Below are 14,141 nucleotides of genomic sequence, written 5' to 3' on the forward strand. Positions count from 1 at the left end.
TAAATGTGGAAAAAATGGGTCATAAATGCAGACAAGTTTTACTCTATTTAGTTTTAATTTTTTTTCTTTTTTTACTAAATTGTTTGTCTACTTTTCTTTTTGTTTTCTCCCTCCTAAAATGTATCTAAGATATATGTTCATTTTTTTTAACTTTCTGAATTCTTGTTTTTTCCTGCAACAATTGTCTCCAGTTTTCAGTCCAACTTTGTCGAATGTCTGAGGGACAGGAAGTTACAGTTCTCCATTTGGACATTGAAGGTTTGGGTACTGAGCTGCAGTTACGCACTTTCGACATGACATCTAACACATACCTGCGAGAGATCTGCCTGACGTGTCCTGAATATGTGGGTCAGTACATTTCAAGTTGATATGCTTTGCATTTCCTTTCAACTTTTGTTCAAGACTTTCATTTGATGCAAGAATAATAACAGTTAAGTCATGGCTTTTGTTTTCTGCTTTTATGTCTCTGCTTTTGTTTTTCTGTGTAGATATGGAACAGAAGCAAGTTCAGCTGATCACCACTCTTGACAACTCTGAAGATGACCTGCTTACCTTGGAATATATCAAAGTTTGTTTGCAATATTATATTTATAATTTATTTCTTACCATTTATAATACATATTTTCAGATTTTAATAAAACCTTTTTGTCTTTTAAGGCTGATAAAAACGGCCCAGAGTTTAAGTCTCTTCATAATAATACAGAACAGATGATCAAGGTGAGGAAAATGTTAGTTAAGTACCAACAACTCAGAGCTTTACTATGATTAGTCTTCACACACGTTAACATATTTTTGATGTACTCTTAATTCTTTTTTAACGTTTGGTGGTTTTATGAGGTTTTTCTACCATTGCTGAAAAAAGATGACAAGTTGTGCTGATTGTTTTAGTTTTCTCTCCTCTTCAGGTGACATTTTCATCCCTGGACGTCCATCTCCATACAGAGGCTCTCCTCAACACCATCAACTTCCTCAGTAACCTCCTTCCTCCTTCAACAAAGACGAATGAAGTGTTGGAGGCGGAGGGAGAAGAAGAAAGGGAGGGAGAGAAAAAAGGAGAAGCTCTTGCAGGTGGAAAGAAAAGTAACTGAAGAAAATTCCCTTTTACTATTCCACTAATTATTATTTGAGGACAAAAAGAGAAATGCTTTCATTGTTGGACTTGTTTTTAGTTCTATATGATTTCACTCTTTATCGCTTGCAGGTTCAAAAAAGTCCAAGTTTGCAGATGTTGTTAATATGCACATCAGAGCGGATCTCCGATGCTTGAAAGTGTTCCTACGAGGACAGAAAGCCAGGATCTCGGAGATCAGAGTTGAAGGTATGGACAAAGAATTTCTCTTTTTAGATGTTTGATGTCTGGGTGGGTCTGCCTGAACGACTCATCTTGATGTGTTTTAATATAGGTTGAAAGAAAACATTATTTTATTAGTAAATGATGTTTATCCTTGCTTATAAACCAAAATGATTCAAGGTTATGCAGAGGGGTTCTTTATGCAACACCAACACCCAAGTATTGTCTCATTTAGAAATTCTGAAATGCTTAAAAACATGTCCCTGAGTTTGTTTTCTCCTCAATTTCCTAGGTCTGGTTTCTGAGGTCTTACAGAGGAAGAAGATGATGGAGGTTTCAGCCAATCTAAAGAACATTGTAGTTTTGGACTGCAACAAAGAGGCCTCTTACAAGAAGGTACAGTGTCTGTCGGAGTCATCCCATGTTTATATAACTATTGGGTGTCTTTGGGTTTCTGGTATTGCTGATTTGGGGATTTTTGGTTCTGAATATTTTCTGCTCTGTTTTAATAACCACTTCTATTGTTTCTCATTTCTTTCTCAGGCAGTGTCTATTGCAGACAAAGAAGTGTTTGCCTTCCGAATGTTGAATTATACTGACGCAACAGAAGGCGATGGCTATCTAAACATGTCTAATGTTGACACTTCTGTGACTCTGACAGTGGGGTGCATTCAAGTGATCTTCCTCAACAAGTTTCTTGACTCGATACTGGTAAGAACTAACCATCCTGTTTAACCCTTAGTAGGCTGGGGCTTTTTTGAGCCTTTTTTACTACTTTACAATTTGCTCTGATAATTTGTTTTTTTTAAATGGTAATGCTGGATATTCATCTTTTTAGTACAACCATTACTTTTTTAATGATCCCCCCCCCCCCCATTATATTACACAATTATTGTGCAATTAACCTGAAACTATCCAAAAATCTCTGAGTACCGGTAGTAAATTGTCATTTTTCAAAACCACAAATATTGAGATCTGTTTTTCTTTTTAGTAACAGAGATCAAAAGTGTACAGAAAAATAAAAATTTATAAATCCAAAACAAACCAAATACAAGTTCAAAACTATGAGAAAAATGCATAAAAAGTGAGGCGATCCTCCACTAATCTATATCAACCCTTTCCAAAAAATTAGAATATCGTGGAAAAGTGTATTCATTTTTCAAAACTTTCATAGGATAAAGATTCAGCGCCCACTGTGTAATTAATTTAAAGTATTTTTTGGGGTTCCAGCTCATAAAACCCACAAAAACCGGATTTCAGAAAATCAGCATAACACTGAGAAATCACCATTTACTTCTCAGTTTTTGCAAAAAGAAGAGACGGATCACTCAAAATAAAATGCTGGTATTTTTAAAATGATACATCCATCTTCAATAGTTGGTGAAAATCATTGATGCCTTGATGCACCATGGCATTGAAGCAGTTATCTTGTACCATTGCGTGGGAGTTATGGAAGCCCATGCTTACCATCAGCTCTTTTTTGTTTTGTGGTCTTGTACCACTCATCTTCCTTTTTAATGATACCCCATACATTTCCGATGAAGTTTAGGTCCAGCGAGTTGGCAGGCTAGGCAAGCACTGTGATGGCATGAGCATCAAACAGGTTTTGGTGCTTCTGGCGTCATGGGAAGGGACCAGGTCCTGCTGGAAGATGAAATCTGAATCTCCATACAGATCTCCCCAGAAGAACTCATAGTAGAACTCATATCCTCTAAAACAGCGGCCTCCAACCCCCGGGCCCGGACCGGTACCGGTCCATGGGTCATACCGGGCCGCACAGAAAGAATAAATAACTTGCATTACTTCCGTCTTATTTATTTCGGAATCTGAAAGATGTCTATGTCACTCTTGACGCAGGCCAAGGCGCTCTTCTTGGTCACGTGATAGGTTACCGCTAAAATAAAACCCAGGAGCTAGCAAAATGAGCAAAAAACTTTTGAAAGTTTCTTTGCCATGGGGAAAATGCCCAGCCAGGAGACAGAAGATGAGCCTTCGACTTCGAAAAAAAAAAAAAAGAACGCTACATTTTTAGACAGTACTTCTTTTATGCACCATGAGTGTGGGAAGGAGAGAGGATGATGACACCTGTGCAATGTGCAATGATATGCCTGTCAAAATAAAAGGTCAGAGTTCGTCTCGTCATGTCTCTGTTCCGCCCTCATCGAAGCGTTGCAGCGATAATTGTTCATTTCAATTTAAAGACTGGTCCGTGAAAACTTTGTATGACGCCATAGCAGTCCGCTGCGTTAAAAAGGTTGGTGACCACTGCTCTAAAAGACTCTGGTAGACTGTTGCAGTGATTGTGGGTTAAAAAAAAGCAGAGTTTACCAGCACCAGTGCTGGACCTTGAACCTCAGATCATACCTGACTGGAAATTTCACAGTGGACCTCCATCAGCTTGGGCTCTGGTCCTCACCAATCTTTTGTGTCTTTTTGATAATCCACTGAAGCCCATAATAGTCTCTTTTGTTGGTGCTTCTTCTCTTCCTGCCAAATTTCGCCCTTCCATCAGACTTTCCTTTGATATGCTTAAACACAGCAATCTGTGATTTATGGCATAAAATTGCATTGAAGCTTTGGTGAGCTCACGGCTGTGACCCGCGACCCGAGTCTCGTGAGTCCTGACCCACGAGACTTGACTTGCAGCTCACGAGATGTAAGCCACTGGAAGTAGGTGGGAGCTGTTTGAAGACAGTGGATCCTGAATGTTTATACAAAGGAAGTTTATTTTTTGAATTTAATTATGGAAATTAATACACTTTTCCATGATATTCACATTTTTGTCTATGTCATGTTTCAAGAAATTAATTGTAAGGAGTATCACAATTATGGGTCATAACTATTAAGTTTGTTTTAAACCAAACATTTCAAAGCAAAAAAACTTTTTTAAAAACTTAACATTATTTTTTTTTAATGAAAACTATACTAGTAGTGTGTCTGCATTATTCCTGCATCATTGTAAATGACCAATGACATTGGCAAACGCATCAGTGAGTTTAGAGACCACTAAGGGTTAATTGTGATAATTACCATCATGCTTTTTTCTACTGCTCTCTTGTTCCTTCTTTTTTATTCCCAGGCATTTATAAATAATTTCCAAATGGCTAAAGAAGCCATAGCTGAGGTAACGGTCCAAGCGGCAGAGAAAGCAGCTTCAGGTGTGAAGGAGCTTTCTGAGCGGAGCACACGGATCTCTCTTGAGGTCCACTTCAATGCACCTGTCATCTTCCTTCCCCAGTCCTCTTCCTCTTCCAATGTCATTGTAGCTGATCTTGGCAAGCTGTCTGTCAAAAATCGATTTGTCAAGCAGCCATTCAAAAGTGACTCTACAATTCCACCTGTTGTGGATAAAATGACAGTGAAACTGTCTGACCTCAAGATGTACAGGTGAAAGACCAGCTTTTAGTTTTAAAAATAATTCTTCCCATGTATTTGTTGCATCAATTTATTATTATTTTCTTCCAGAACAACTTACATAAGTGGGATTTTTAAGGGAGAGAGTCAACTTTTAAAACCTGTCAGCTTAGATCTGGAAATCCAGAGAAATCTTTCATCCAACTGGTACCACAACATCCCTGACATAGAGATCTCTGCTCATCTGAAGCCCATGAGTGTAAGAAATCACTTCATTATGAATTGTTTTTTATTTTAATTATTGAGTTAATTGATCACATGGGCCCACCTGGTATCACTTCCCCATGGCCCACTAACTGCAAGAAAGCTTAAAAGGGGTTATTGCAATTTGGTGTGGGTGAGAGTCTTAGGTGAATGCCTCGTTGGCCCATCCCCTTGGTTATGGAATTTGGCTTTTGAAACTTGAACATCATTTCTCTTGGAGGGAACAGACCTGTGCTTGTGCTGGATGTCCAGGTACCAGCTAGATCTATCTGGGTTCACCTCCACACTTGGCCTTGGTTTTGGACCTCAATCTTTCAAGAAGTGTTGGAATCTCTTCCAAACTGGAGTTGCTCATTGTGAGAGATGGAGGGCTAGTATTGGGTTAGTCATAAACCCCCTGCCTGGCCTCAAAGTGATGTTTGAGTTAGAGAGGGTTGTGTCTCTTTGCTTTTAGGCAGAGTATTGGTTTCTTACTGGTTTTTTGCCTACAGACTAGACAGCAGTTTAGAGTTGGTGCCTCTATGGAGGGAAGCGCCCCAACTGAAGACTCCACTGTTTTCATGGAGGACTTCAAAACCCCTGTGGGCAATGATAGTGGTACCTGGAAGGGTGTGATTGGAAGGAATGGCCTCCCTGAGGGGTTTACTTTTGTTGGAGCTCTCTGCTAATCAGTTTGTCCATAGCAAATACCTTCTTTGAACACAAGGGTGTCCATCATTGCACCTGGCACCAGGAAACCCTAGGCAGGAGAACAAAGATTGACTTTATAAATGAGCTGTAGCCTGGGCTGTTGTGGAGGCAAATACTCAGACAAGGGAAGAGTTCGATGAGGTTATGGAAAAGGACTTCAAGCCTCAAAGAAATACTTCAGATTCAGAAAAAAACAATTGGGTTTCCATCCTGGTCATGAAACAATGGATGAGGTCTACACTAGGGATGGGTACCGTGCCCCGGTATTGAATCAGCCATGGGGCCACATTCTTCAAGACCGCAGTATCGTTAAGATCTGACCTGAACGGTTCTACTATCGGTACTGGAGAAGATACTTTTTCTTATTTTTGTGTCCCACAAGCGTTATCTGCCATATTTAACTCACCAAGTCAGTCAATTTTCCGTTAATTAATGATGGTATTAATTTCGGTATTCTCGTTGAAGCGGAGAGCTCTGTCTGTCTATTTGTGTGCAAGGGGGGCGGGGCTGTTGTTCAGACAGCACGCGCCGCGCGTGCACACACACAAGACAAGGCAGCGCACACACAGTCAGTGGCGATCTCGTAGGGGACACGTGAGCGCCTTAGACTAAGAACACCCGTTTCTGCGTAAAATTAATGAAGTTTGCATCAAGGAGCCCCTACCATGCTGTCACCTTGCTGCTACGATGACCGCATGTTGCGCTGTTTGTGCAGAACACGCTGGAGCGGTGTGTTCTACACAAAACAAACAGGTAGAGAGGCGGGGCTTAGATTCACCGCTTATGATTCCAGACCCGTGACACACTATCAGCTGCTTCCTAATACTTAATAATAATTAATGACTAATGACAGTTGTTATCCGTAAAATTAATATAATTTATTGGGTTTACTGGATTTAAACAAAAATAAATAAATAAAAAGGAGTCTGCATCAAAGTGAATTTGTTTCCATCATCTCACTCAATCCTAACTCTGGTGTTTGACAGACAGAAAAGTCTATTCAACTTAAGGTTGTGGAAAATGGACAAAAGATCAAAGGAAACATCATGCTCATAAAGAATAAAAATAATTAGATTAAATAATTAAAATGAATATCCTGTCTGGAACATTCTCATGTATAAAGTAACATTTTTTGTTAACTGTTAAAAAACAGTGTTGTTGCATAATGAGGAAATAAAACACTTTATGTTCTTAATTTGTTATTTATTTATTTATTTTTCGTCCTCAAAAAGTATCGATAAGAGTACCGTTAAAATACCGGATCGATAAGCAGTATCGATAAGAGTAGTAGTACCGTTAAAATCTTAACGATACCCATCCCTAGTCTACACTCTCCATAGGGTGCTGAAGTGTTTGTGCATGTTCACTCGTCCAATCCATTTGTCTTTTGTGGATTTGGACCACGTCCCTACTGGTAATGATTGTATACTTATATAGCACTTTTATACTTTGATTTAAGGCCCAGAGAGCTTCAAGTCACAGTCCCATTCACCCATGCACACACACAATCACACGCCGATGGTAGCTCAGCTGCCTTACATCGTACTAATTTTAACCACCAGGAGCAGTATGCGGCTTATTGTCTTGCCCAATGGCAATTCAACACATGGACGGTCAAGGCTGGGGAGGAACCTGTGATCCTCTGATCAGAAATTGACTGTTTGACCTCTGCACCACTGCTGGCCCCATGGTGTCTTGTGGAGGGTTCTTTGTGAGTATAGAGTTGGAGGTGCATTACTCAGGGTCATCTGGTCCCTGTATGATCAGAGCAGGAGCTTGGATTGCATTGTCGGCAGTAGATCAGTTTGGTTCTTGGTGCATGTGGGACTCTGGTTTTGTTAATAATCTTTATGGACAGATTTTTTAGGGGCAGCCAGGGGCAGAAGGGATCTTGTTTGAAAAGACATATCTTTTGGCTGGCTTGGGAACGCTTCAGGATTCACCCAGAGGAGAGAGTTAAATCTGAGGATTTTTGCTCAGACTACTGTCCCATAAACTCAGTCCTGAATGAGCGAAAGAAGGCAGATGGTTGGATTAATCAACAATGTATATGAATAATTCCATCCTTTAAGCTATACTAATTTATTTGTTAGTAACTGATGTTTTGTCACTCATGAATATGATCAATAAAACTCTGATTTCCTTGTATGGTTTTAATGGTGAACTTTATTGCTTCCATCAGTTGATACTCTGCCAGGATGACATGATTGTGGTCTTAAGGACTCTTGGAGAGAACCTGTCAGAGAAGTCCGACGCAGTTTCACCTTTACCTGATTTGCCCTCTGCTAAAGAGTCCCAGAACTCTGGAGCCTCTGGATCTGATAGCAGTAAGGCCTTGCAGTGTTTGCCTTTGGCGTAAAATTCTACCATTTAAAATAAACAAATAACAATTAGTTAGTTCTGCTTTTTAAAAGCAAAGTTATAAAATATTCCTCTTTACTGAAAATAAAAATCCTTTAATTGTTTTAGCTTGTCAAAAATAAGAAAAATTGACTAATTCACTTGATATCTTGAATGTGAAAGGGCAATGTAGTAAAAAAACGGTGTGATTGTATTCCTGTAGGTAACATTGTGGTGACAGCAGCTGTTGTGGAGACCCAAAAATACGTCAAGCTCAAAACAACACTCAAGTTAGAATTCAAGTTTGACTCCATGACAGTGGTCCTGCACAGTCCTAACAAGAATGAGGTGAGCTAAATTCGAATTACACCTTCACATAAACATTCATTACACCATAGACCTCTCCATCTCCATTATAGGTGTTGCAGACATTAGAACATGTTTTCTTGTTTGTGCAGATGGAAATGTTGGACCTTCATCACGAGCAGCTGAAGCTGGCAGAGTTCACTCTGGGCACCATCTCCACTTCTGTTCAAATGTTCTCAGACAGCTCCATGAAAGCCTTTGTCCAACTCACTGCCTGCCAGCTGGATGACAAGAGACCAAGTATCAAGATGGTCACCTCAAGGTTTAAGACCTATTCCATATTTAGAAACTAAGAACTCTTTTTAGCTGTTTTCTTAGTTTCACAGAAGAGAATGAGATGGATTGAATTAGTCCAACAGCAACAGATCCATCAGCTCCAACAGATTTTTTTTTCTTGCTGTTGCTATTCTGTTTATACAAAAAATTAAGTCAAATCATGTTTAATCCTTTTTTGTAATTGCAACTTTTTATTTTACCGTCAGAATGGTGGCAATGCGTCCTGGAGCAGAGCAGAACACGATGATGGAGGTGAACTATCGACAAGGGCATGATGGCACAACGATAGACACAGTGGTTCAGGACCTGTATCTATGTGCCAGCATGGAGTTCCTCCTCACAGTGGCAGATGTATTTCTCAAAGCCACCCAGCAGGGTTTTGCTCAGGGGCCACAGGCCAAGAGCACAGCTGGTGCTCGAGAAAAAAAGAACATTAACTCATCTGTTGCTTCCAAAGACTCTGGTAAGTTAAGGAAAGAAAAAAACTTTTGTGTTTACATTTTGCTTTAAATATGACAATTTTTTTCTGGATTATATTTATTTATTGTATCTGTTAAGTATGATATATAAATCTGATCTAAATTTAGGAACATCTCCAGTGTCAAAGACGGAGATGAATGTTGTGGTGCGAAACCCAGAGATTGTTTTTGTGGCTGACCTGTCTCGTGCTGATGCTCCAGCCCTGGTTATGACAACACAATGTGAATTAGATATGAAAAATGGTGCAGATGGACAGATGATGACTGCAATTATCAAAGACTTACAGGTCTGAATTTTCTATAACATTTACTAAAATTATATTTCTTTCTTACCTGAAAAAAGTAATGAATGTGATTTTGGTCATTTAGGTTATGGCCTGTCCCTTTTTAACATCAAAGAGAGGGAACAATATGACCACTGTTCTGCAACCTTGTCAAGTGTTTTTTCAAAGCTCTCAGCATCCAGACGCACCTCAGGTCATGGAGGTCTCCATCAATGCCCTCTCACTGAAGGTAATGTTTCTCTGCAGTGCCTTTAACAATTATGACATTGAAGTGTTTCATTTGAATTTTCTTCTTTCAAATAGCACAAGTAGACAAAGCATGTTCTATTAGAAGCTTTTTAAAAGAATCTGTTTTTTATGGTAAAATGTGGAGAAAAGAAAAAATGTAACTGACAAGACTTCTTTGGTGAAGACTAAATACTAAGTACGGTAATTTGGTGTGCAGTCATGCGATTCATTTTTCTTTCCAATCAAGTAATCCTGTAATAACCTAATTAATTTCATTTTATCCACAGATATTTTTAAGCTAATTGCTATGAAATGCCTCATTTGGAGATATTTTCATTTAAATTCATGACATTGTGGTGCAGTAAAAGATCAAACTACAACTAAAAAATTGTCTTTTTGAAATTCTCCTAATATAACAGACTCCCGACTTTTACATCGACATGGGATTTTTTCCCCCAATCTCGATCAATTAAGAAAAAACTGAACTACACAAAACATCAAAAAAAAAGACGCAATAATTTGTCTTTAATTGATTAATCGCGATGAACGCAATAATTTGACACCCCTACTAATTTCTTTACCACTTTTGTGTTTTTGTGCTGCTTTATTGTGTTTTCAGGTATCTCCTATTATCATCAATACAGTGATTACTATCCAGTCAGCTCTGACTCCTACGACAGAGACACATGAGGAGGAGCGCAGTCTTGTTCCAGTGAAGCTCTGGGAGAAGCAGAGCTGGAAAGAGCTCAAAATGTGGTTCTTGGAAGAGAATAGTGATGAAGACACAAAGTCTTTGGTTCCACTAATACCGAAAGGAGAGTCGCTACAGGTACCTAGCTTTGCATTGCTTTCATACTGTTTTTTTTGGTGTGTGTTTTAATAAGGAAATGGACTGTATCACATGACAGACTATGTTTTTCAGGTGACTATAAACTCCATCTGTCTGACCCTGGAGGCTGGAGTGGGGCACCATACAGTCCCCATGCTTCTAGCCAAGTCCTCCTTTGATGGAAATGTGAAAAATTGGACCACACTCATAAACTTGAAAAGCAAATTTGACTTGGAGGTAAAAAATAAATTAAAAAGAGTGTCTAACTAATTTTATTCTTTTACCCAGAATTCTTCTATAGGATGTCTTTGTTTGCTGTCTATAATGTTCCTTTCCTTAGGTTCACTATTACAATGAGATGATGGGAGTGTGGGAGCCTCTTCTGGAGCCGCTAGAAGATGAGACGGGGGAAGATTTCAGACCATGGACACTTGAGCTGAAGGCACATACATTTACAAATATTCATGTGTTTTGCAGTCATAGAAGGAAACCACATAATGAATCTAACATTTTGTTATCCTGTGACCAGATGAAAAAGAAGCCATTTAAAAAGAAGCCAATTGGAAATGAGCCAATGAATTTGTCTGACATTGCAGATGAGGTGGATTTTAATCTCCCAGACTATAAAACAGTCATTGTCTTCAACAGTAAAGACCAGCTCAACATCACTCTAACAAATTGTGGGCTGTCCATGCTGAGTAATCTTGGCAAAGTAAGGAGCTTGAAAAACCGTTTTCATCTTTTTCCACTGAAGGTATTCATGGTTACAGCTATTTTAAGATTTTTACAAATGCATTTTTTTGTTTTTTAATCAGGCATTTTCAGAGGCTGCCAAACAGACCGCAGACAGTTTCCAAAAGGATGAAGCTCCGTTTGTGGTAAAAAATATGCTTGGCCTGCCAGTATCTCTCCAACTCAGCAAGAGGTTTCATTTGGTTGGCAAGCAAACCACCAACAACGCAGTGACACTGCAGAGTGATGAAACCTTGAGGATGAACTATTCTTCCAGACCTGACTCTGACCAGTTTTCAGCCATGATCTCATTGAGTGAAAAAGACTACTACATACAGCCTAGTAAGCTGCATTTGCAGTTGGGATGTACACAGAGCTCTACAGTTATTGTTTCTTTAGGAGTTTTTTAATGTGTCTTTACTGTGTATTTTATAACTCTTATGTCTGTCCAGCTCCTGTGGGCCACACATCTACCAGTGTGATCCCTCTGATTAAGGTGGGCCGTGGAATGTACAGTGTGATGCACAAAGACTCGAGGGTTACCCGTTTCTTGGTCTGTCAGATTTCCTCTGTGGACGGAAGCAAAATTGTGAAAATACGTTCTCCATTCCAGGTATATCACAATTTTTTTTCTTTTTGCAAATATTTATTTTCCTCCTGTTTTGCCCAAGTTGACCTCCCAAGGTAGCACACGTTGGGGTTACAAAGCCACTTTCAACCTATACTAATGCTGTAGATGCTTTATTAAATTTATTATGATGTACAACATTTTTTCAGTGTTTCTTATGTTATTTTATTCCTCTTTCCCTTCAGATTATCAATCATTTCTCAATCCCATTTAAAGTTTTTGACGATTCTGCTTGTCTGGGAATAGCGTTGCCTAATGAGGAGTTCTGTGTGCCTCTGGATTCATACAGGTGAACACTTTAATATGTGCTCATTTCTACACTGTGTTTGTATTCAGTCTTCTGTAGGTGTCCAGCGCTCTCATTCTCACCTCATTTTTACAGGTCTGTACTGAGTCTTCAGCCAGTAACTGAAGGTGATTCTGGTCTGCAGAGGGAGGAGTTTGAGTGTTCTGAGGGGTTCAGCTATGAAGATTCCAACAACCCTCACTTTCAGCAGACATGCTGTCACCATGGGGATCAGGGGGTTAAAATAATAGTCAACATTGTGCCAGTAAAGGATACAGTGACATTCAAAAACACTGGAGATGCGGGTGAGAACTATGATGTTCCTTTTGTGCTTCACCTGTGGCCTTCCGTCCTGCTTCACAACCAGCTGCCCTACCAAATCACCTACAGGCTGAAGGTAGGGTTGTATGCTAATCAATACTTATATGATCTATATGCAAAAATGCTCTGCAAACTTATGTACTCCAGTTTTCCAGCTCCTTCTGCATGTCTTGCGACCGATGACCTGGTAAAGTGCGTTCAGTCAATCAGAACGAGGAGACGCTTGATTCAGCTAATCAGAAGAATATAGTGCAGAGTGAACTGTAAAATAGACAGAGTAGTAAATCTCGAAGACCAGAGTTTGAGAAGCTCTGTTTTAAAGGTTTCCACGTGGAAAGCTATGTTTGAGGTTTTTAAAAATTTGAAGGACAAAAAATTCCATTGAAGTTATTCTTTGCATGAAGCAATATTAAAGTCGAAGCAAAAAGTTATGTAAAAATGATGAATAGTAACGTTGCAATCGCTTTTTAATACTTTTGTGCAATTAGGTTTTCTATTTAAAAAAAATGTTCTGTATGTTTTGCACTATAGGGCACATCAGATTGTAAGGCACAATAAAGGTTCCATTTTTGAACTGTCATCTATAAGGCGCATTAAGGAAAGGGAAAAGTCCATCTGTCAGTCAAAGTTTTTTAACTACGTTCAGTTATTCTAATTCTTGTTTTTGACTCGCTAGATGTCAGCTACACTAAAGTATTTAAAATACCTGTACCTTCCAACCTTGTTAGAAACACATTAAAAGAAATGCAGTCTGGCACATTAGCCGGATTAGTCTATTCCCAATAATACCCAGCCTTGTTTGAAACTCTTAAAAAAACAACAGACTGACATTTTAGCAGAGCACAGTGTACCCCTCAAAATCAGTTCAACATAAGTAAGCACAAGCTGAATGAATCCATAAATAAACTGCTCCAGGATCATAAGGCGCCCTGTCATTTTTTTTTTTAATATTGATGCTTTTAATTAGTGTAGGGAATAATTGATTTGGAGATATCGCGATCCTTCATTTGGCAGGACTTTTATCGATTTAAAATGCTGTCAAGACGATATTTATGTATTTATGAGCGTCCTTCAGGGTCTGACTCTTGTTTTCCACTTAAACCCCCGACCGCTAGTTGGCAGCAAAGCACATTGAGCCTCTTTGAGCAGCTCTACACTGCACCAAAACAGCAATATCTCACAAGAATCAGCTTGTGTTAAAGGCTAAAGGCTGTTCACTCAGCCTCACAGTTTGTGTAATGATGTACTAATTAGTTTTTGCTTGGGATAGTACCGAGCTGAAACTCTGTGCCATGTTTCTCCCAGTACCATATAAAAATACAGATTGTGGTGCTTTGTAGTGGGCTCCGGATGCTTCACTCCTGACACTTGAGATGTATCACGATACATATTGTATCGCCAGACTCTTCCCAATACACAGCTCAAGTGTTCCTTTAAGTTTTGAAAATACAGTACAATTTAATTGTTCACTTTTCATTGTCAATCTTCTTGTCTGCAGGAAACTGGCGTTTCTGCCCCTGAAGCTATTCTGAAACCAGGTCACTCTACTCAGCTTCACACTGCCGTCATCAACCAGTCACAACTGGAACTACGTCTAATCGACTACTTGTCTCAGGATTGGTCCTCTGAATACAGGTCTTGCTAAATTATTATCATGCAGTTTGAATGCACTTGTTGTTTGGGTTTGCTGTTTACAGCCAATTTAGTCAGTTTGTTAGAACAATTTAGTATTTTCCTGTTGAATTCTATGTATTCATGATCCTTTTGATTTTA

The 14,141-nt window shown here is 39.1% G+C and overlaps 1 protein-coding gene across 5 annotated transcripts in view; it reads left to right on the top strand.

Annotated features, from left to right (window-relative positions):
* The window catches only part of vps13a (vacuolar protein sorting 13 homolog A), a 43,338-nt gene that overhangs the window by 11,777 nt on the left and 17,420 nt on the right, over nucleotides 1-14,141 (top strand). For 4 of the 5 annotated variants that reach the window (XM_078953054.1, XM_078953057.1, XM_078953058.1 and 1 more), the window contains exons 26-49: nucleotides 192-348; nucleotides 489-568; nucleotides 658-717; nucleotides 906-1,080; nucleotides 1,202-1,318; nucleotides 1,584-1,687; nucleotides 1,835-2,002; nucleotides 4,371-4,678; nucleotides 4,757-4,904; nucleotides 7,782-7,926; nucleotides 8,163-8,287; nucleotides 8,398-8,567; nucleotides 8,788-9,044; nucleotides 9,169-9,347; nucleotides 9,430-9,573; nucleotides 10,192-10,401; nucleotides 10,495-10,638; nucleotides 10,742-10,843; nucleotides 10,931-11,113; nucleotides 11,217-11,475; nucleotides 11,586-11,746; nucleotides 11,947-12,050; nucleotides 12,144-12,444; nucleotides 13,867-14,003. In XM_078953054.1, the coding sequence (XP_078809180.1) occupies nucleotides 192-348; nucleotides 489-568; nucleotides 658-717; nucleotides 906-1,080; nucleotides 1,202-1,318; nucleotides 1,584-1,687; nucleotides 1,835-2,002; nucleotides 4,371-4,678; nucleotides 4,757-4,904; nucleotides 7,782-7,926; nucleotides 8,163-8,287; nucleotides 8,398-8,567; nucleotides 8,788-9,044; nucleotides 9,169-9,347; nucleotides 9,430-9,573; nucleotides 10,192-10,401; nucleotides 10,495-10,638; nucleotides 10,742-10,843; nucleotides 10,931-11,113; nucleotides 11,217-11,475; nucleotides 11,586-11,746; nucleotides 11,947-12,050; nucleotides 12,144-12,444; nucleotides 13,867-14,003 (3,938 nt within the window). The remainder of the gene's footprint in view (nucleotides 1-191; nucleotides 349-488; nucleotides 569-657; nucleotides 718-905; nucleotides 1,081-1,201; nucleotides 1,319-1,583; nucleotides 1,688-1,834; nucleotides 2,003-4,370; nucleotides 4,679-4,756; nucleotides 4,905-7,781; nucleotides 7,927-8,162; nucleotides 8,288-8,397; nucleotides 8,568-8,787; nucleotides 9,045-9,168; nucleotides 9,348-9,429; nucleotides 9,574-10,191; nucleotides 10,402-10,494; nucleotides 10,639-10,741; nucleotides 10,844-10,930; nucleotides 11,114-11,216; nucleotides 11,476-11,585; nucleotides 11,747-11,946; nucleotides 12,051-12,143; nucleotides 12,445-13,866; nucleotides 14,004-14,141) is intronic. The other variant, XM_078953055.1, reaches the window with a different exon arrangement.

Source organism: Oryzias latipes, chromosome 9, assembly GCF_053564925.1.
Source record: "Oryzias latipes strain Hd-rR chromosome 9, Olatipes_Hd-rR_3.1".
NCBI lineage: Eukaryota > Metazoa > Chordata > Actinopteri > Beloniformes > Adrianichthyidae > Oryzias > Oryzias latipes.